The sequence below is a fragment of the Alligator mississippiensis genome, chromosome 1 (assembly GCF_030867095.1).
Source record: "Alligator mississippiensis isolate rAllMis1 chromosome 1, rAllMis1, whole genome shotgun sequence".
Classification (NCBI taxonomy): Eukaryota; Metazoa; Chordata; order Crocodylia; family Alligatoridae; genus Alligator; species Alligator mississippiensis.
Window position 1 is genome coordinate 184,629,651 of NC_081824.1, and position 22,962 is coordinate 184,652,612.

The 22,962-nt window shown below is 43.3% G+C and overlaps 1 protein-coding gene across 5 annotated transcripts in view; it reads right to left on the minus strand.

Moving 5' to 3' along the window:
• Window positions 1-2,637: 2,637 nt before the first annotated feature.
• Window positions 2,638-22,962, minus strand: part of LYPLAL1 (lysophospholipase like 1) — an 83,355-nt gene continuing 63,030 nt past the window's right edge. For all 5 annotated transcript variants that reach the window (XM_019483162.2, XM_059717752.1, XM_006274117.4 and 2 more), the window contains exons 3-5: window positions 20,193-20,362; window positions 4,754-4,869; window positions 2,638-4,009 (exon numbers count right to left, since the gene is read on the minus strand). In XM_019483162.2, the coding sequence (XP_019338707.2) occupies window positions 3,770-4,009; window positions 4,754-4,869; window positions 20,193-20,362 (526 nt within the window). In that variant the 3' untranslated portion in view covers window positions 2,638-3,769. The remainder of the gene's footprint in view (window positions 4,010-4,753; window positions 4,870-20,192; window positions 20,363-22,962) is intronic.

Here is a 22,962-nt window from a genome sequence, read left to right on the forward strand (position 1 = left end):
GTCCTTCAGTCATACTTAGCATACCCCCTGGGGCTGCCCTTCAGACCATCCCTTCAGACCTACTCAACCCTGTATTATGCCCAGTTGTTCAGGTTGTGAAGATGCACCCTACTCTGGGTGGGCCCACCTACACCCCTGCTCTCTCAGGGCCACACAACTACCCCCTCTCTGAGGCCACACAACTGCCTAATCTCTGGGGCATCCAGGGTCTTGCGACCCCTGCAGGCTCAGGTGGTTGCACCCATGCCTACCCCCACTCCTCCCTCTTAGTAACCCACTCGAGGGTTGGGGCTGGGGTTTAGGTGCCCTGACCCACCTTACACCAGGGAGGTTCACGGTCCTGGTATGGAAGTGGGGCTGCCATGCCACTGGCTGTCCCACCAGGCCTCTCTATCCTGGCAGGGTACAGTTTCAGGTCACATCCAGGACCAGTGAGGCCTCCTCTGTACCCATAGCTTCACCTTACCTCCAAGGTGTTCCATGACACAAGGGAGCTGGATGTTGCTGCTCCCTTGGCTGCAAGCAGCTAACTGCTGACTCTGCCTGGCTGGCCTTTGTTTGACAATGACTGCCCTCATCAGGCACCTGCTGGCTGCCTGCCTCAGTCCTTAAAGTGGCAGGCACCAAAGGTACACTGCCACACCTTGCTTCCCAGGCCCCTAATCATTGTCGTCTCTGTCTTCCAGGCTCTTTCCAAGCACCAGGCCAGATACAATGGCTCTATAGGCCAGATCTGGCTATGAGCTGTAGGTTCAGTACCACTGGTCCAAACCATTAATGAAGATGTTAAACAATACTGGAACCAAGACAGACCCCTGGGGAACCTCATTTGATGACTACTCATCCAACGGGATGATCTAACCAGTGGTGTATCCATCTTACAGAAATTCCAGCTAGTTTGCTTTTTCTCAGCTTATTAATGAGAATGTTGTGAGAGACCATGTCAAAAGCCTTTCTCAAGTCAAGGTATATCACATCTGCTGCTTCCACTCCCCTTTCACCCACATCCACCCAGAGCCTGTTACCTTATCATAGAAGAACAGGCTGGCCAGGCATGACTTGCTCTTGATGAATCCATGCTGGCTGTTCCTGATCACCAGGGATCCAAGTTTTCTGTTTGCCATGGGAAAATGCAGAAAAACATAGATTTTCACTTTTAAAGGAAAAAAATGCAGAATTTCTCCTTTAAGGGAGAAAAACATAGGAAAATGCAAGTTTCCTCTTGCAGGCCAGCAGAGTTTTAGCCTGCTATGGGCTGAAGGGAGCAGGAGGCTGATCAGGCAGGGGGCACCATGTGTATATGTGCACACACATTCACGTGGCAGCCAGGCAGCCTGGACAGCAGCTCTGACAGCTCCCTGCAGGTAAGTCTGGGGGGATGGAAGAATTGAGGCCCCCATAGTAAGGGAGGGAAGGATTGGTAGGGCTGGGGTTGGGAGTGCTACCCAGCTGGGGTGGTGCCTGGGTCTGGGGCAGGAATGTGCAGCTGTAGGGCCCAGGAAGGGAGTGGGGTGGAGCCACAGGCAGTGCATCTGGGGGGTGGCAGTGGGGCAGGCTCCCCACTACAGTGCACAATCCTTGGGGGGCAGATCATATGGGGCATATGCCCCCCAGACTTGTGCACAGGGAGGGGGCAGATAGGGGCTGGCGGCTGCAGGCTTAGGTCTCCCCACCCAGCTGCCCTTTACCCCAGGGCCTTTGTGGCCCAGTGGTGGGAGGACCTGGTGCAGCAAGACAGAGCAGGGTGGGGAGAATTGGTGCTGCTTCCAGGAGCTCCATGCTGCCATGACAAGGCCTCCCCTGCTCTCCTGGCAGCAGCATGTGTGTTGGCACAGAACTGTGCCTCCCCTTGGTGCTGGGCTGGCAGGGGACTCCTGGCAGTAGCACCAAGCCTCCCCTCCCTGCCCTGCTTTGCTCTCCTGCACTGGGTCTCTCCCGTTAGGCTGCGGAGGTCCTCAGGGGGAGGACAGCATGGTAGGGAGTCCAAAGCCCACAGTTGCCAGCTTGCATCTGCCCACACCACAGGCTCCACTCCAACCATGCCACCTGCAGGGGTTGAGGGAGCTGGGCTGTGCTTCACATTGGTTGCAGCAGCTTCTGCCTTCCAAAGGTGGCAGCTGGGGATCAAGTGCTGCTGGAGGCAGCAGGGGGCTGTTGAAATGGGTCCCTGGCCCTGTATCCTTGGTAGCTGGAATTTCCCTCTGGCAGGGCTAGAGGGGGCAGGGGGCTGTGGGTGGGGAATGAGGGGGCACTAACAGGGCCAGGGAGCTGCAGGTCAGGAGGGGCACCAGCAGGGCTGGGGTGGCTGGGGGTCAGGAGTGAGGAACACAAGAGCCAGGGGGATGTGGGTTGGGAGTGAGGGGCACCAGCAGGGCCAGGTGGCAGTGGGTCAGGAGTGAAGGGCACTGGCAGGGGGCTGTGGGCTTGGAGTGAAGGGTACCAGCAGAGCCAGGGGGCTGTGGCTTGGGAGTGAGGGGCAATGGCATGGGCAGGGCACCAGCATGATCAGGGCTGCTCAGCACCACAGAGCAGGAAGGGGTGGGGGGGAGCCACAGCTGGACCTGAATCCTGGTGAGCAAAGGGGCAGAGGGAGCTCTGATTTTCCATGATAAAAAAACAAAATCAAACACCAAAATATATAAGTATTTAGAATTTATTTTATTATAATGATTGAGGCACTGGTAGGCTTCCAAATTGTTTTAAAATTGTAAATATATCAATAAAATATTGTGTTCAACTGATACCTATATATATATAGTGGTGCTTCATGTCAACCATGGAAAAATGCAGACTTTAGGGGTTTTAATCAGAGAATTTGCCATTTTTATCAGAGAATGTGCAATTTTTAAACAGAGAAAACCAGGATCCTTGCTGATCACTTTGCTCACCTCCAGGTGCTTTGCAATATTCCACAGGTTCTTTTTTAGGTGCTTCAAAATAGTTTTCTTGAGGCCCTGCTCCATTTTTCCAGATGTCAAGGTCAGACTTGCAGGTCTGCAATTCCTCAGATCCTCCTTCTTCCCTTTCTTAAAGATAGGTACTATATTTGGCCCTTTTCCAATCATCCACAACCTCAGCAGATTTCCAGTTCTAAGAAAATATAGCCAATGGCACTGAAATTAGTTCAGCTAATTCCTTCACTACCCTAGGGCAGCGGTTCCTAATCTCTGGTAAGCGTACCACTAGTGGTACACAGACAACTGTCAGTGGTGCGCATTAACAGCTTTATTATAATTACTTTATATGACAAATATTTGCTGGTGGTACTTAAGGTTGAACTGAAAAGTTTTCTGGTAGCACTTAAGGTTGTATTGTTTTGAATTGGTGGTGCGCAATCTGTCAGAGTTTGGGAACTGCTGTCCTAGGGTATATCCCAACCGATCGTGCATACTTGAAAGCATCTAGCTACACTAAGCAACTTCTATCCACCAACTCAGGCTGTTGGTCTCCTTTCCTAAAATATAAGAACACAGAACCAAAAAGGATCAAGTATATTTAAGGGATACATATTAACATGATGAAGATGGGATATTTCAAAAATTATTTCAATACAGTTAACATTTTCCACATAATATTGTCTTCCATATTTTTAGTATTGATAATATATACAAGATTAATAATTTAACATCAAGCTGCTCAGGATGTATGGACCCTGGGAATATACCAGGGTTCATATACAGCTGTATTTATAACTAGGAAATATGAGTTGGTCCGACTGAATGTAGCCTTAAAAAGAAAAAAGAAAAAAAAGATGATGCAAAGTGTATCTTCATTTATTTGTTTTCATTATCTCCTCAGGCAATTTTTTTAAGATCCAAGTTCTCAGTTCTTCCAGCTCATCTTTCTTTAATTCATGATAAAGATTTGGAAAACTGAGAAATGAGGCTGTTACTCCCAATGATTTTAATGTTTTGTTGGTCTCTTCACCCCACGAGTAGAGCACTAATTCATCAACAGTTCCATGGCACTGAAATAACTCAGGAAGAATACTTTCATTTTTGCATAAAGCCTGGAGAAGGAAGCAAAAGATACAGATTTTTAGAACAAGCAAACAATTAGCAGAACAATTGCACATGAAATGCCAATGTACTAAAATGATAAATAGCAAAGTTTACATACAAGGCCTGGTCCTGCTTCAAGTAACATCAAAAGTCATGCTGACTCAAGTGACAGCAGGATAGAGTCTATGACTATTATAATTTACCAGGTATTTTTAAAAAAGGTCTGTCATAAGGTTTGTCCTCCAGGCCCTTAATCATGCTGGTGGCCTTTCTCTGGACCCTTTCAAGATTCTCCACACCTTTTTTGAAGTGCAGCACCCAGACCAGATACAGTACTCCAGCTGGGGTCTCACCAGCACCAAGTAGAGAGGAAGTATCACTTTCTCACCTGTGCCTGTGACACATTGGCTAATGAATTCCAGTATGCTATTAGCTCTATTGACTACACCGTTGCACTAAAGCTGTGAGAGCACCCTGGGATGTCTCAGAAGTGCACCCAGGCCATGTCTAAGGTAAGGGCATTTCACACCTTTATTCCCTGAGATTTTGCTTATTAATGTTCTCAAATCAGGGCATATCCTGTGAATTAGGGACCCACTAGTGCTAATTCCACCCAGTCAGGAATATTCTGTGCTTTGTTATGCCATAATTACTGGACCTTTTTTTTTTTAAGATGGAATTTATAGTCAGTCTAAAAAGTATTTGGGGGCGGGGGAGGGGAACAGCCAGAGGAAAGCATGCCACACACTCACCTGGTAAACAAGAGATGTCTTATTGAGAAAACTGGAAAGAGCAAAGACTCCAGCCACATCTTGATGGTACCTATAGGCTAGATGCATTGCCATGCAACCCCCCATTGAAAAACCACCTAGAACACGAGCAAAAAAAGGGTTGCATTTAGCTGCATTTTGCTAATCTAGCGTGTGGTTTGATTTTTGGCTTTAGCTTTTTAAAAGATATTTGCATTATCATTGTGTGTGTAACAAGAATAAAATGCGAACACATACATACATACACTACGCACACACACCAATTACATCCCTAAAGCAAAGTGAGGTTCTATTCAAGAATCTGGACAGTTTGAAAACCGCTTACAATTCATTTTTGGGAGAAGATGGGAAATAAAACCACAACTCTACTATTTTATTCAACAGTTTGACAGCTGTTCGGACACTGTAACTGCACGCCCTCCAGATAATGTCAAGAATTCCATGATGGGGATAAGTCAGCAGTAGTCTCTGGTGATTTGTTTTCTACTTTAGAACAATCAAGCACCTAACATATGCAGCCAAGCAATACTCCCTGATCACTACATCATGCACCCGATCTCCTGACTTTGCACAGGTATAAGAGAGGTGTAAAAGAGGCAAGCTGCTTTACTGATGTACCACATCCCTGTTGTAACGACATCCCTACCTCTGAAGAGTGAGAGAACCAAATGTTTTCTGTGCCCACTTAATCCTTAGTCTGTCTTTTGAGAAGGATAAATAGGTCTCATTTTTATTTTTTAAAATTTGATGAATATGCTGCCTTACCCAATGAAATCTCATGGCTGCTTACAGTAAGAGAACAGAATAGCTTATAAAAAGCCTCCTGCACCCCAGTCCAGAAACACCCTTTGCCATCCACCCCAGCACTTGTCCCCCTAAATCCCCTACCATCCCTTCCCTTCTGTCCCCTAATTTCCCCTCTTGTGCACTGTCCCCATCCCCTCCCCACAGTAGCATGTACTAAGGGGAAGGGATGGGAGTTTCTTTCTGTCACTTGGTGCAGGGCATGCCTGAAGCCCTTTTTACACTGTGGACAGTGCTATGACCCCCTCCCTGTGTTGCTGCACTTGTGCCAGGCCAGGAGAGAGGGGTGGCCAAAGCTCTTCCTACATTTGGGGCAGCCGTGCAGCTTTTCCCTGCATTCGCCTGATGGAAAGGAATGAGTCTTTGGAGCCTTCCTCTGCTAAGGAGTCCTGGGTGTCCTCCACATCAAAGGAATCCCTGTCACTCCTGCTACTAAGCAGTTCTAAGCTAAGGGTGAGGGGAACTGTCACAATTCTTTTGGGGACAGCCCTTCAGACCATGAGCTTTCTCTAGGGTCATCACCACAGACCTAGACCTCTACCTCCTCTTCCTGGATGCAGCAGATCAACCCTGGTGTGGGACCCGAGTTAAAAAAAAAGTTGTGTGTGGCAACCTGTAAGTGAGCTACACTTGTTGGTTAGGAACAGGATTTTAGACTAGTGGTGTACAACCTTCTGGCCCCATGGGCCAGATAAATAACACAAGGCTGATCTGTGGGTTCAATCCTATGGGCAGGTTTGATCTGTGGGCCTGATCCAGGATGGGGCTGGCATGCAGGATGAGTCCACAAGTGCAATTTGGTGGGTTGGCCTGGCCCCACATGGAAGCCATGGCAATTAACACTACTATGACTCCCTTTACCACCAACTTTCTGGATCTGTGGGGAGCTCCATGGCCTGGATTCAGCCTGCAAGCCAGGTTCCTATTCATTGTCCTCCTTTGCATCCACCAATATTCATTTAGAGATGCCAGAGGAAACATTCAACTATTCTGTTCAACAATACAGCTATCCATTAATTTGTCTACTCTGTTTGAACCTGTATATGCTACCTGCTTCTACCATTTCCTGTGGCAATGAATCCCACAAGTTAACTAGATATAGGATAAAGTACTTTCTCTGTTAGGTTTAAAACTGCCTCCTACTAATTGCAGTGGGTGCCCTCTAGTTCTGGTATTCTGGGGATCTGGGGTTCACTAGCTCCCTGCCCATGTGGTCCACACCCTTTATGATTTTTTAGAACTCTATCATGTGTTCCTCCCACCCTTCTCCTCTTCCAACTGTAGAGTCCCAGCCTTTTGAGCCCCTCCTGTTCTATGCCTCTTATCATTTTGGTTGTCCTTCCTAGAAATCTCATCCAGGGCAGGTGGAAGCTGACAGATGGTGGTTAGAACTACCGATGTTTAATTAGATTAGTATTAGCATGCACTCAGGGTATTGTTACATTACAGTTAGGACATGCTAAACTTAGGTGGCATTCAAGTTAGAACATTGTCCAAGCAGTTGCATGTTAAGGGTTAATACCCCCTCTGATCTGTACTGCTCAGACTTGCCAATGGAGGGCTGGAAGCAGGGATGTGGCTAGAAGCCACCAAGCTCATAGTTCTCCAGTAGCACCCTCCATCCCCTGGCACTCAACCTCACTGTTCCCTCCTCCCCCGCCTCTTGGGATCACCCTCAGCTTCTTATTTGAAGGCTGGCCTCAGCCCAGCAAGTGACTTCAGAGGTTGGTGGCATTCCCCCTCCCTGTCTACTCCCCTTGGAGCAGGATCAGAGGTTGGCTCGCCCCTGAGACAGCACCAGCACCCACAGATCAGCTGGGAACTGAGAGTGAGCCCCAAGGCCTGGGAGTGAGAGGGGAGTCCTGGGGGCAGGGATGAGCCCAGAATGGGAGCAGAAGTGAAGGGGATGCGACTCTGAGCACACAGATGGTAAGGGGGGAAAGTCGTACCATTAGGACTCTCCTGGCTGCTGGCTCTCCTACTGTCATTCCAGACCAGGAAGGCATCCAGGACTGCTCCAAACTCATATTGGCCCCTTGGAGCAGTCTAATGTTACTGCAACATGACTTGCCCAAGTCAAGATAGAGAGAATCCTCACTGTAAGAGGGTTCTCTCTTAAGAACTCTCTTAGAACCCATCTTTTCCTATCTTAATGTATGAACACTCCCATCTTAAGAGCCCTGACTTGGGAAAGGTAACATGTAACAACACTCTTAGCAGAAATGCCCTTGGCTTGCACTGAGCAGTTAACTGATGCTAAGTAAGACGTTCTCACACTAAGGAGAGGGAAGGAAAGAGGGACAGAGGAAATACAGTACCATTTAATTTTGGCACAGTATTGTGTTTGATTTCATTTCCAATGACTTTGGAGACTTAAAAGTTGGAATGGCTGTTTAGTCAGGACTGTATGCTGTTTACTGAACCGATCCATTACCACTCCACTAGAAGGAGAAAGCATAGGTAGGCAAAGCATGAGGATTTTAACAGGAATCCACAGAATCTGTGCTACCTCAGAAAAGTCAGATGCTGGCAAGAAGAAAGAAATGGCTAATACACCATAAATGAACAAATATGGGGAAGCTTTAGCTTCAGTTTAAAAATGCACTAAGATCTCATCCCACCTGAGACCCGTGAGCATAATGTCAATGCAGATACTGTTTTGTCCTTTCCCAGTACCAAGTTTCCCTTGATGCATATATCTGTGTATCAAACACAATGATATAATGCAGGGACCAAACCTATAGTTCACAGAGGTGGGGCTTTGGCAACATTCAGAAATGGGGAGCTTCAATCACATTTAACAGTGGGGGAGGCAGAGGGCAGGGAGGTTTTTGTGCTGAAAGTGGTGACTCCCAGTGCATGCCCACCTCTGATCTGAGCTTAGTCATTGCAGCCTGCAGCCTGAAAAGGTTGCCAACCACTGATATAGTGCAAAGGCATTACAGAAAATTCACAAGAAGATTAAAGAGAATCCCACGATTTTAAAATACAGCTTCACAGTAGGAGACGGGGGGGAGGGGGGGAAAGAGTCCCCCCTGGGAATTCACTATAATGTTACAATTACGTAAAATTTGCACAGGAAGATGCCTTTGGTCAAAATATGCTTTATTCTCAATAACGAGATACAACCTCTCTTTCATTCCTCCTGACAATTGTGAATGATACTATTACCAAGTCATAAAAAGTGTTTTATTTTCCAAGAGATTATTTTATGTTTACACACACACAGGTATAAATACTCACGTCATACACATGCATACATATTGCCTATATATAATGTTAAGCACATTTTTCTGCGTTTTAAACATTTTTAAATAGGTGTGCATTGAAAACTCATTACTAGTTTGTAAATGATTTAATCTAACATGTTGCACCTGGCTAGTCACAATCTGGCAATGTTATCTGCAATTACTCACAAGCAGTCTTTGACAATGTAGTCACTTTCTGTGTATAAGAAAATTAGGTAATGGTACTTTCATGTGGCTCATACTACTATGAGAAAATGTAATACAAACAGCTAGTTCCCTGAACTGGGTTTTCAGGAGAAAACCTGCAATTTATCATTTGATACCACAATAGCTTCTGGATAAATTCTGTATAGAAAATGCTGCACAAGCTGTGATTTAAATGAGTATTTATAGCTGGAGGCAAAGTAGTATGATTACAAAAAGACAGTATTTCAATCTAAATTTGACATAATACAAAAGACATGTTCAATGAAGGAATTTTTAAAAGGGCTCAAAATATTAAAATGAAGCAAAGACAAAATGTACACAGTAACATTACAAAAAGAAAACTCTATTGCATAAAACATATACAAAATGCATAGGATAAGTACACACTAGCTTACTTACCAATGAACTCAATATAAGGAATAACAGTATGGAATATGTAATACTTCTGGCAATAACTACCATATTCTGTTTTGATATTCATCAAGATGAGGTTTAAAGGGATGCTTTAATTTTAGATATATGGAAAGTAAAGAGACTTTACTCAAGACTGCTGATGCCCCTAACCTCTATCCCCTCATATACCCACTAATTATAATGGCTACCATTGAAAAAAATAGCACTTACCAGTAGATTCCACAAAGTAATCTGAAAGTACTACCATTTTTTCTTTACACTTTCAACTAGAGGTATCTGCAGTTAATGCTTAAGAGCTAGTAAATGTTTGCCTTCTAATGGCTTCTGCTGTATGTCAAGAACATTGATCAAACAGCACTATACTCCCCTGTGCCCCTGATAAAGCTAAGTACTTAACCATATGCCCTAACTTTAAGCATGCTGGTAATCCCACTAAATCAGTAGGATACTCACAAGCTTAAATCCAGGTGTATGGGCCCCAAATCAGCTCGGCTTTTTTCTTCAAAGTTAGTATCAGACTGGCGCTAAGACACAGTTGACAGCCCAGAGGTTGCAAGCTCGAGGCCATAGCAGAAGGGCTCATGGCATGGACTGTGAGATTCCAATGAATCTGAATTCTGCTAAATACTTTGTCTCACAAGGACATGAAAAATGAAAGCACTGGACTATCACTTTAATGGAGCTAAAACCTGTTTCTGTGATAGTTCTGTCATTCATGTGCATCGTCACTGAAGATTAGCAGCTGGCAGTGAAAAAGAATATCAGGCTATGACAATAATATGAACTTGCAGGACTCAATGGCATAAATTGCTCATCATCAACATAGTCAGATGAGACTTCAACTGGCTTCAGTTAGAACATTTAACATCCTCACTGTCAAAATAAAGAATCTGAACTTAGGTTGATCTTGACATGTGTGGCAACCACATTAAAAGCATGAGATTTAACCCAGGCTGAGGTACATATAAGGTAACTCCCTACCATGGGGTGCACTCTTCACAAATATTTTATTCCCTCCTGATGAAGATAAGCATTCTGAAAACAGCTGCCATGTTTCTGTGGCAGGTAAAGAAATTCCTGCATGTACAGTTTATAGAGGGCTTTCAGGTTCTTCATAATAAAATGTTTATATAAAAGTAAGATCCAGGCTTAATTCCACTTAAACCTATTGATTTCAACAATGTTACTCCCAATTTAAATGCCTGTGAAATGTGAACTGGGTGCATTATGTGTAGCAAAATCTGTCACTTCAGCTGTACATTCATATCCAAGAATCTATACATTTGCTTACTATCATGTTTCAGCTGTATTAATTTATTTGCATTATTCATAACCTACTATTTTTCACTCAAACAATGTTTGGTCTCAGAAAGAATGGTTAGTTTTGTTATTCGGAACAAAGGACTCTTTATCTAACACTTCTCTTAGAGGTGCCTTGAACACAGGCCAGAATGCTGGCAACCCCTATTGTATTTGATCTCCCGCTCCTCACTTTGAAATGTTCAGTTTTCTGGGTTTTACTACATGCAGGTGTAAATACCTCTTTCTCCAACATGCAGACTACACAATGGAAGACCCCAAATTTTCTCTCTCTGATGCTTTTCTGCTTTACAGAATCAGAGACTGAAAAATGTTCTACTAAATCACTGATTTACAGTAGAGTGGAGCTGAAATCATCATTTTAAGGAAGTGAGGTGAATTTGTAAGACCGTTACATATTACACACACACACAATAAACATACACACACACTAACCAGGAATATAAATAATAACCAGGAATATTGACAACTTGGTGGGAACTCATGGAAGACAGACTGACTACTGAGGAATGATTTTAAATCTGAATATATACTGAACATATTTACACTCTCTCTAGATATAATGCATACTAAATAATTAGGGTCTTATATAGATATATAAGTAAGAATATTTTATACACACACACACACACAAGACCCTTAATCATTTAGCATACATTTGAGAGAGAGAGAGAGAGAGAGAGAGAGAGAGAAATATGTTCAGTATATATTCAGATTTAAAATCATTCCTCAGTGGTCAGTCTGTCTTCCATGAATTCCCACCAATTTGTATATATATAGAAAGACTATTAATCATTTAGTGTACATTTTATATATACACACACACACACACACACACACACACACAATGATTAAGGGTCTTACTTACTTATAGATATCCATATCCAATTTGTCAATATTCCTGGTTATGAAGTGACCAGAAATTAACATAAAATTCTGCATGTAGTCACACTAGCATAAAATGACAAGAAAAGTACCTCTGGGTTCCAAAATACGTTTCAACACACACAGTCATAAACTGTTTCCCCATTTTACACTTGTAATGAATTATATACTTGGATCTAATTTACTGTTTGTTTTTCCATAGTTAATCTCCTTTTAAAAAGGTCTGTCCATCTTTCTGCCCTCTCATAGGACCCATATGATTTCTGTTTGTTAAATGGCACTGTAAGACCAACATTTCCAAATACATGATCTTCAAAGAGATTTAATATGTTCTTTATTTCCTTCTTTCAAATTAATAGAAATAAAATATTAAATATTTCAGTGCATAAATTTTAATACTAAAGAAGATTGATATTAATGGAATAACACCTATTTATATTAAATTCTCCTTATATAAAAAACTCCTTGCTTGTTATGCCTCCTTTTGAAATATTTACCTTTTTTTTAAATTTGAGCGAGTCACCCAGGGCATATATCTGCCTTATCTTTTGTAAAGCAGAATTACATACTACCACTGCACAGGAGAACACAGAAATGTACCATTTTTATACACTACAGTTCCTTTTACTCAGTTTGCTGTTCAGTAATTTCTTAATATCTTTACAAGAATAAAGGCAACTTCCTTTTAGTAACCAGCCACTTTCTCTTCTTACAAATCTGGAACATGAATAAATTTGCTGTCCAGGTTTCTCTCCAGATAAAGCATTCAGGCTATATGACATCTATTCAGGAATGGCTAAGAAGTATAAGTTTTGAATTTTTATTTTAAAAGTGATGGGTTTTGTCATTGTATTATTTCACAGGGGAACTCAGAAGTTTTGCCACATTTTCCCTTGATAGTAAAAAATTTTTGTAAAGTAGTATCATTTTTAAAAGACCCTGGCAGGAAAGCAGATTAACTGAATCAAGCCAGAAACATCAATCCAGCTATTACCTAGACATCATCCTTATAAGTTAGGATTTAACCTGTTTTTGTAAGCATTTTTGAGGATGAGAGTCCTGCTCTGAGGTAATTCAGTGATCTGTCAGATACCTGAAAAATATAGGTGACCATTCCTGTAAGACAGTCACAGACCTCTGTATCTATTTACTTCAGTGAGGCTCCATAGCAGGGTAAGGATCTGCTTTCACTGATCAGCTGTCCACACTTGTAAATTTGGTTAAACTGAATATAAGGACTAGCCTACACTAAGACAAGTTTGCTGGCATTAGCTAGTCCAGGGATGGGCAATTATTTCTGGCGGAGGGACGCTTACCCAGTTTTCGCAGGCTATCGAGGGCTGCATGGGTAGCGCCCCCCCCCCCCCCCCGACAGGTGCCCCGTCCCCTGGTCACCATCTTGGGACCCGTGCTCCCGCTGGCTCCCCGGCCACTCACACCCAGTGCCCCCCAGTCCTGCGGTACAGGCGGGGGGCAGTGCACAGACCTGACCCCCTGCTTGCTGGCAGGGAGAAGCTGGTGTTGAGCCTGGGGAAAAGTGGCCCCTTGCCTGCCCCATGGCTGGCGCTCCCTGCTGCAGGCACTCGCAGCCCACACGGGGCTGTCTGGAGGAGGCACAGGCAGCCCCACGTGGGCTGCAAGCGGCTACAGTGCAGGGTACCGGCCACAGGGAGGGGGAAGGGTTGCTTTTCCACACGCTCAGCACCAGCTCGTAACCCACCCCGCTGCAAGCCTGGGCCCTGTGCCGGCTCCAGGTTTGCCCATCAGCAGCTGCGGCCCCCCCCACTTGCCACGCCGGGCAGTGTTGGCTAGTGCTGCCTGCCCGGATCGTGTGCTGGGCAGCCCAGAGGCGGTGGTTGCAAACACTGCCCAGCACAGCAAGCAGTGGGGGGTCGCAGCTGCTGTCACCATGCGCAGCCCCAACAGGAGAGGCTGGAGCCGGCGCAGGGCCCAGGCTGGCAGTGGGGCCGGGTTACAAGGTGGTGCTGGGTGTGTATGTGTGGGGGGGAAGCGGCCCCTCCCCACCCCATGCCCCGGGCTGCAGCCGCTTGCAACCCGCCTGGGGCTGCCTGTGCCTGCTTCTGACAGCCTCGTGTGGGCTGTGAGCAGTTGCAGCAGGGAGAGCCGGCCACGAGGCAGGGGAGGGGCCGCTTTCCTCCGCGCCGGGAAGGAGCAGGGAAGGAGCCCAGGGAGAAGCAGCTCCTCCCCCGCCCCGTGGCCGATGCTTCCTGCTGCAGCTGCTTGCAGCCCACACAGGGCTGCGACCGGCTGCAGCATGGGGTGCTGGCCACAGGGTGGGCGAGGGGCCACTTTCCCCCCCCATGCTCCTTCCCTGCCCGGGGTCTCCCCCTGCCCTTCTCCCTCCCCCCGCCCCTTACCTGCAGTTCTGGCGTGGGGCAGCCACATGGTCCCAGGCCAGAAGTCCCGGCTGGGGCATCCAGTTGGGGGGGCAGGGGCCCTGCTGTTGTGGGAGCCTGCCAGGCTTCCCGTGGGTCCTACTGCCCTTGGTTCCTGTCGCATAATTAGGGGGCAGCAGGGCAGGCCCTATAAGGAGAGGCTAGGGACCTGAACCTGTTTAGCCTCCACAAGAGAAGGCTGAGAGGGGATCAAGTGGCATTCTATAAACTTACCAGGGGGGACCAGAGGGGATTGCGTGAGACCCTGTTCCCCCGAGCACCTCTCGGAGTAAGAAGGAACAATGGCCACAAGTTGATTGAGAATAGATTCAGGGTAGACATCAGGAGGCACTACTTCACAGTCAGGGCGGCCAGGGTCTGGAACCAGCTTCCAAGGAAAGTGGTGCTGACTCCTACCTTAGGGGTCTTTAAAAGGAGGCTTGATAACTACCTAGCTGGGGTCATTTGAGCTTAACCTTAGTAGGCGTCATGAGAGCCCTGTATTCATTCCTGCCCAAGGCAGGGGGTCGGACTAGATGATCTGCTCAGGTCCCCTCCGACCCTACTTCTACGAATCTATGAATCAATGAGGAACCAAGGGCAGATAAATATTAATTTTTTACATTTTTAGGGGCCCCATGGGCCAGATGGAATGGCCTTGCAGGCCAGATGCGGCCTGTGGGCCGTATTTTCCCCACCTCTGAGCTAAACTGATACATTTCTTAGGGTACAGGTAGCTCATGTGAACAAAAAACAGATCCTTTTTATTGTAGTTTGCCTGTTGCTCAAAGAACACAAACTATGCCAGCACAAATAGTTTATAACCGCATCAGTGCTAAGGCTTTGGGAAGGAGAAAAATAAAATCACCTTCAAATCCACATTACTTGGACAGGCTATCAGCATAGGCCTGGCATAACACACAGCAACTGCCTGAGAACACCCAAGATTTTTCTCATGGCAATGTTGAATAACCAAACAATTTTCCCAAGGCAAGCTTTTTGAGAGAGCAGATTTAAAAATATATCTCTCTGATAAAATTTATTTTCACCTCTCTTCCATGTGGGGGAACCAAGGTCTTTCATAAAAGCTACAAATAGTAGAGATTATCTTCACCTAAATCTATAATCCCTTGATAACATTAAAATAAAAGTAAATAATTGTAAGCGTTTATTGAAATAACTACAATTTTTAAATCAGAAGAAATAGGAAATAAACCAACTGTATGCAATTCTTTCTGCTTGTTTAAAAGCTAATACTTTTAACAACAAAAGATAAGTATACAAATAATGTTGCATGGCAATTTAAGGAGGACCAAAATGACCTTTTCCAATCCTAAAGTGAACAAGTGTATGAGTTTCTCTTCAAATAGAAATTAGCAGCCATTTCCACTCCCTGTTGGATGATTTATGAATGCAGCAGGTAAATCCAGTTGGAAGGAGGAAAAATTGAATGGGTAGGAGAATTTACTCATGTAAATGCACAAAAACCTCCCTTGCCCTAAAGTGAAAGTAAAAGAATTATTTAAATAAAACTGGGTTGAAAAGCCTCGAAACCTAAATCAACATTTCATTGCAACTGTGGGAAAAATCTAATGGAACTGATGTAAGGCACACATTCTCATGAATAATCTGAATAAACCATGATGCCACATGATGGGTGCTCCACAAAGAAAGATCTTGTGCAGCAACTTAAAACCCTGAATTTATCCCTTGAGAGTTCAGTAGTAAATCTCCTTCTGTAAAAAAAAAAAATAATTTTCACCATTCTAACACATACAGAAGATTCAAGATTAGAGAAAGGACAGCAAAATCTTGGAGGCCAGAGGCAAAATACCATGGCTGTAGGTGAAACAATTTGTCCAGCATGTTTAAATTATTTATTGTTGATTTTTCATCTTCCAGTATTTGTAATACCTTCCTTTTCTGGAAGGTCAAATGCCAAGATATTTCCTCCTCATTCTATCTCCACACATACTGAGAGAGATGAATATGCCAATAAGCAAAAGAAATGCAGTGCTTTCATGTTACTTCCACCATGGTTCGGTAGCTATGTAAGAAGACTAGCAATAAACAAAAGTGGTTGTGTGCCTTGTGTTATTGTTATAGTACAAGGGGTCAGGAATCATGTGTGTGGTTTTTGGCACATGGTCAAGTCTACAGGGCTGTTATTGAAAGTTTATTTTCACTGGCTGCTTATACAAGTGACTACAGGTGGCAAAGACCAACATGCTTGGATCAGCATTTCTCTGGTGTACAAAAAGTGACCTGTAAAACTATGAAAGAAGCAGTAAATCTGAAAGGGAAAAAAAAGCCAGCCTTTATTAAAATATCCAAAACAACAAACGTGAACATTAGAGAAAGCTTTAAAAAATAGTATTTCCATTAGGATCTTCTGAAATCCAAGGCTTAAAAATGTTGATCTTAAACATGTTTGGAGATTCTCATATAACTAGGGCTATTTCACAGTTATACTACACTAGCAAATTGCCTATCAAGAACAGTGGCAGAGACAGAGTGCCGCCATGACGGCAGGGATGGGGGGGGGGGAGGTAGGGGGGCAGTGAGGGCAGTGCCGTGACGCCACCACCCTGCGCCGTGGCCACCTCCAAGGAGCAGGGCTGGGGGGAGGTGGGGAGCTGGCCTTGGCCCCCCACTCCGTCCCTGTTGCCATGGTGGCATTCCATCCCCACCATCATTATCCCCCTCCCCCCGGCTCTATTTCCTCTGTCCCTGCCATCATGGCCCCACTGTCATTCTTGACAGGCAATTTGCTCTGCACACAGCACTAACTGGAGCCACGCCCTACTGGGAGCTATGCCCCCCCAACAGCGTTATGGACAGACAGACACACAGACAGACGGACTAAGCCCTTTATATATATAGATTCTAAATATTCTAAGATTTGAACAGTCTTTGAATATACTAAGAAATACTGAATTTCTCTATTGTTATAAGCATCCAAATGTACTGCCAAAATATACTGACTTTTAATCATGTGGTACTGAGGCACGCAGTACCAAAATTTGAATTGCATGATCATCCTTTTTTATCCCTAAATATCAGTAGAGTCTTCTGACAGGAATTATTTTAAACAATTTTTTTAGCTTGTAAGACCAATAAGAAAGCAAGCCAACAAGAACATCTGGCAAGAAAATGACTTATTTTTTTTCCAGTTCTAGGTGGTATTTTTTTTTTTTTTTTACACAATAATTGATTAATTTCTCTTTTTTGATTATGAAAGTATTACTTTATGATACTCTTTTGAACTAGAAAAAGCTTATTAAAAGCTCATTAACTTATAAGGCTCCTCTACATGCCTAGGGAACAACTTTTTTTTTTTTTTTAATTAAGCCATAAGGATGGGTATTGGGAATGCTTACTGCCATCTATATGTTCACAGAATTCCCAAAGAAGTAGTAGTGATGGATTGAGGTGTATCAAGCAGAAATGTAACATGCTTTTGAAAACAGATAACATCAAGGAGGCTAATATTCTGATTTATGGTAAAGTGTGATAGGTAAGGAGTGGGAGTATGTAATCCTCTAACCACAGAGAAGCTGGATGCTTTTTCTAAAGTGATCAGCAATAAAATGGTTAACAACAGTGACCTTCGAACAGCCATCATTAGATAGGTATGATGTTGAAATGAGTAGTGCACAATGCAATTCTTTTGGAATAACTGATGCCCCTGTACTCACAAATCCCAAGCCCGTGGAAATAAGGAAAGTTAACTGCTAGAAAGCCCTGGTGGAGTCTGCATTCTTAGAGAGCCTGCTCTTACTTCTGCTAGCTTCCCACTCATCCTCCTTTGGGCACTGCTCCAAGAGACTGTTCTCCTTCCCATTCCAAGCACCTGTTAGCAAACACCCACCTTCCTGCCCAACATGTAGCCAACCCTCTCCTAACCATCTCTAGCCTTTGTCATTTTGAAATTTCCACCTGACAGTCCACCTGATCTCCCAGCCTTCCATCCCATCACCCTAATTTACCCTTCACAACAAATCAACTCCCAGACAAAAATGGACGCTCCCTCAACCCTGTCTTCAAAAACAAAATGTTTCTCTGATCCCTTGACATCTGAGTTCCAACAATCTGAATTTCACCGCATCTTCAATTAATACTTGTCCATCCATCCAGTTTGTCTGATACTTTCAGTTTATCAAAATCTGGGGCGTTTATTAGATTTATATGCCACCCTATCCAAAATGCTCATATCTGCTTCACTGCATCTTTCATAATCCTTCACCACTTTAGTTATCTAATCCCTACATTCCACTCAATTCTTTCTTCATAGGCAAATGCTCCAATGTATTGTTACTCTGGCTCACTGTGACCTTTCAATTTTCTGCAACTGCATTGCTTACAGGAAATCTGGGGAAGACTATATTCCACACCTGTTACTGTGACTGTGCTTTTTTCAAATCCCTTTTCAAAAAGCAACCTCCACAGCCCTTCTTGTAGCCTAAAACTCACAAATTCACTGCCAATTCACCACCTGATTCCCTCCTGATGCAGGGAGAGCAGTGGATGTGATATACCTTGACTGAAGCAAGCCTTTTGATACCGTCTCCCACATTCTGGCAAGCAAGCTAAGAAAGTCTGGGTTGGATGAATGGACTGTAAGGTGGATAGAAAACTGACAGGATTGTTGGGTTCAAAGAGTAGTAACCAATGGCCTGATGTCTAGTTGGCAGCTGATCTCAAGTGGAGTGCCCCAAGTGTCAGTCCTGGGGCTGGTTTTGTTCAATATGTTCATTAACAACCTGGAAGATGAGATAGAGTGCACCCTCAGCAAGTTTGCAGATGACACCAAACTAGGGGGAGTAGTAGATTTGTTGGAGGGTAGTGCTAGGATTCAGAGAGGTATTGGCAAATTGGAGGACTGGACCAAAAAATCTTTCATGAGGTTCAATAAGGAGAAGTGCAGTCCTGCACTTGGGATGGAACAATCCCATGCAAGCTAGGGGAAGAGAGACAGGCTGGGGACTGACTGGCTAAGCAGCAGCTCTGCAGCAAAGGACTTAAGGGTTACAGTTGTCAATAAACTGAATATGAGCCAAAAGTGTGCACTTGTTGTGAATAAGACTAATGGCACACTGGGCTCCATTAATAGGAGCGCTGCCAGCAGATCAAAGGAAGTGCCACATCTGGAGTACTGTATCGTTTTGGGCACCTCACTACAAAAATGATGTGAACAAACTGGAGAGAGCCCAGTGGAGTGCAACGAAAATGGTGAGGGGGTTGGGACACATAACTTATGAGGAGAGGCTGAGGAAATTGGGCTATTTAGTCTAGAAAAGAAAAGACTAAGAGGGGACTTAATAACAGCCTTCAACTACCTGAAGGGGGGTTCAAAAGAAGATGGAGCTACACTGTTCTCAGTGGTGGCAGATGACGGAACAAAGAGCAGTGGTCACAAGTTGCAGCAAGGGAAGTGTAGGTCAGATATGAAGGAAAACTCTCTCGCTGGTGGGGGGTAGTAAAGCACTGGAATAGGTTACCCAAAGTAGTTGTGGAATCTCCATCGTTGGAGGTTTTTAAGACCAGGCTAGACAAAAGCCTTGCCTCGGATGATCTAATTGGGGATGGTCCTGCTTTGAGAAGGGGGCTAGACTAGATGACCTCCTGAGGTCTTTTCCAACCCTAATTTTCTATGTTTCTATGATACTTGGATCCCACATATAATGATTAAATACAAAAGCTGCAGTAACTTCGAGAGAACTCAAGTTTTCTATTTCAAAGCCATATATAAAGTGGCCAGATACAAATAGCCAAGCAAATATGGGTTAATCATTGCTGAGTGGGTTTTGAGCCAATTATAATGAACGATTCTAAGCAATAACAATAATAGAAAAGGCTTTTAGGCTACATTTACTGTGTATACAGGAAGTCAAATTCTGCATATGTTTATACCCACTCAACCTCCCTCTATTCAAGGCAGCTTTAAGGGTGTAAGGGGAGAATTGGGGGCAGTATGGATAAGGCACTGCAAGATACTAAGTCCTTGCAACAAACAATGAAGATCAGCAAGAGTAGGGGCAACTCAGCAGCTGCAAGAACTGTGAAACAACTTGCAAGATTCGGTGCATGAACCCCAAGTGAGATGATCTCTTACGTTTTTGAGTTTTAAGATTTACAAACACTTACCTAAGAGTATCCTATCCTTTTGGATGCCGTTTTTAATCTCCTCATTAATCAACTCAGTAAGCAATTTGCACATTGAGTCAATGGTTTCAATGTGCTCTGGACAATCATTTGAGATCTTATATCTGTCAAACCACACAGTGGAGAGGGCCCCTTTCATAGGTGTATATGGTCTGGAAGGAGAAAAGGGGTTGAATTAAACACATAACAAATGCATTCAATACAACCATGGTAAACAACAGACATTTTTGTGCAATTGAAAGAGTAGAGAGGGAAGTAATTTATTTCCTTTCCATTCTTAATCTGAGTAATTGAAGCATAGTTCTAGTTGTGCATAACCTCCCTGTGTGTGGCAACAAATAATTTTAAGGGGCATGGAGGCAATTTCTGAAACTGTTTAAAACACAAATGTAAGCTCCAATTAGTCCAGTGAATTGGCCTGATGTTGCTAATAGATCTGCAATATTTATTCCTAAGTAGAGTTCCTGTTGAAAAATAGTAAGGGAAAAGGTTGGTACACACGGATGTTTTCAGATGTGTGCCCGTATCTTGCAAGATCTTCACATCAGCTATCTGCATGGCTTGTGCAGTACTGTACTTAAATAAGCATTAATGAAGGATAAGATTTTTCAAAGCATCTATAGGACACACAGTACAGTTCCCATTGACAGTGAGGTCATTGGATATTTAAATCTTGTAGGGATCTATGGAAATTTCAAAATTTGTGAGGTTTTTTTTTTAAAACAAACAGAGAGAAACCCATCTTAATAAGCCAGGTAACACTGTAAGGTTGAAACAAATACTGCTGTACTTGTCTGCTCAGTGCAGGATAAATGAGACAGGTAATTACACTTTTCTTTGTCAGACCATATTGTTAGAGCAGCATCACAGTTACATACCTTAAAACTCAAATAATTAAGAAAGCTGCAGTTCAAGAGAAAAGTTTTTTGGAGGGAGGGTGAAGGAGAAACTGGAGGAGAAGGAGTCCTAAAAATCCTTAGAAAAAATTATCTAATTGTCTTGTAATGGTTCCACAATTCAATACTAAACATACTGCTTTGAGGTCAGCGCTCCATCTCAAGTGGGTCAAAACCAAGCCCCCTAAAATCCTTGATTGCTATATTTAATCAGGGGGCACATTTTTCACTCTAAACTTAAGCTCAGAAGAGCTAGGATCAGATTACAATAGTTGCCTACAAACAGACAGCCTTTGATAAATTTGTCTGGATGGGAACCCACTGAAAATGAAAATGTAACCTCCTGTGCTCTATCTGGATATTTTCACTACTAGGATTAAATAAAATGCGACCAAATGAGAACAAGAAAGCCACTAAATACTCTAATTATTCTAAATGAAGGAACCAATGAGGCTGCACATATGTGGAATAGAAGGATCTATTTCTAAACCTGAAAGAACATACAACAGGCAATACATTATTATTATTATTATTTTACTGCAGTACATATGAGCCAGTCATTGACAGAGGCCCCATCAGGCTATATACCATATAAACACAAAAAAAGAAAGAAAGGGAATATATGTATGCAAGCTAGATCTGGGCACTGATTCAGGATAGCACATGTTTAAATCCAGCTTTATTCAGGAGGGAACATAAGCACATATTCAATTTGAAGCACATGTTTGGAGTTCTACCGCCTTTGAATTGTTTAAATGAAAATAAAGGGTGCACTGAAAACCTGTAACTATTAGCGATCCTTTTCTTATCAAATGAAGAAATTGTGATTGTTTAAAAACTGAAGGAAATTCAGCAGAAATACAGAATATATTTGAGAATAAAGAATGTATCCTTTATTTATTCAACTGTTAATAGTAATAGAACCTCTACCTACCTTACTAAGTTAAAAAAGTAAATTAATAAAATCTATGGATATAAAAATGCTCTACCCTAAAGCAGAGTTTTGAAACATGAATAAAGAGAAGTACCAGAAACTTCACCAAGTTCACTAGAGACATTGAAAACATTCTCAGACACTATACAATGATGGACAAAAGTAAAAAGTCCTGAGATCGACAATATTCAAGTACCGGGTTTTAACCCTTTCTGAAATACCTTGGCAGTGAAGCTTAAGATAAGCACTGCTGCTAGCAATGGAATGACCACAAAAAGAATTCAGTCCTTAGTACTAATGGATTCCTCTATACAAGTAATTTAAATTGACTATCAGAATACATGTTAAAGTGTCCTCCTGTAACTTGCCCAATATTTACACGGAACAGTATAGAATATGCATTTCATTAATATACACATACAATTTAGAAGCATGAGAGATCTTCATAAATGCAAAAGAAACTAACAGATATGAAAAATGCCTCGGCTTTGAATCACCCTTTTTTCTACACTGTTTATAAACATAACAGTTCTTCCCAAATTGAAATGTTTCCCCTTTGGTTTTGTAACGCAGTGGTTCTAAACGTTTTTTAGACACTCCTCAGAAAATTCCAGCTCTTAATTTTTACTCATTTTTTGACTACAGAAAAGCAACAAAGGATTTTTTTTGCTGCAAAGAACTCAAAAAGACTACAATAGGTCAGAATGTTAACAGTACAAATATGCATTTGAAATCTCTAGGTTTATCTGGTGAATCATGTCTGTACACCTCACAGTGCTAACACTGCATGACACATGGTGACACCCTTGAAAGGATCTCAAGGCATACCCTCTTCTGGTGCCCTCACTGAGAATCACTGTTGTACCCCCTTGCTTGCCAATTACATTCTGAAACTAACTAGAAATGATGGCCTTGTGTATAG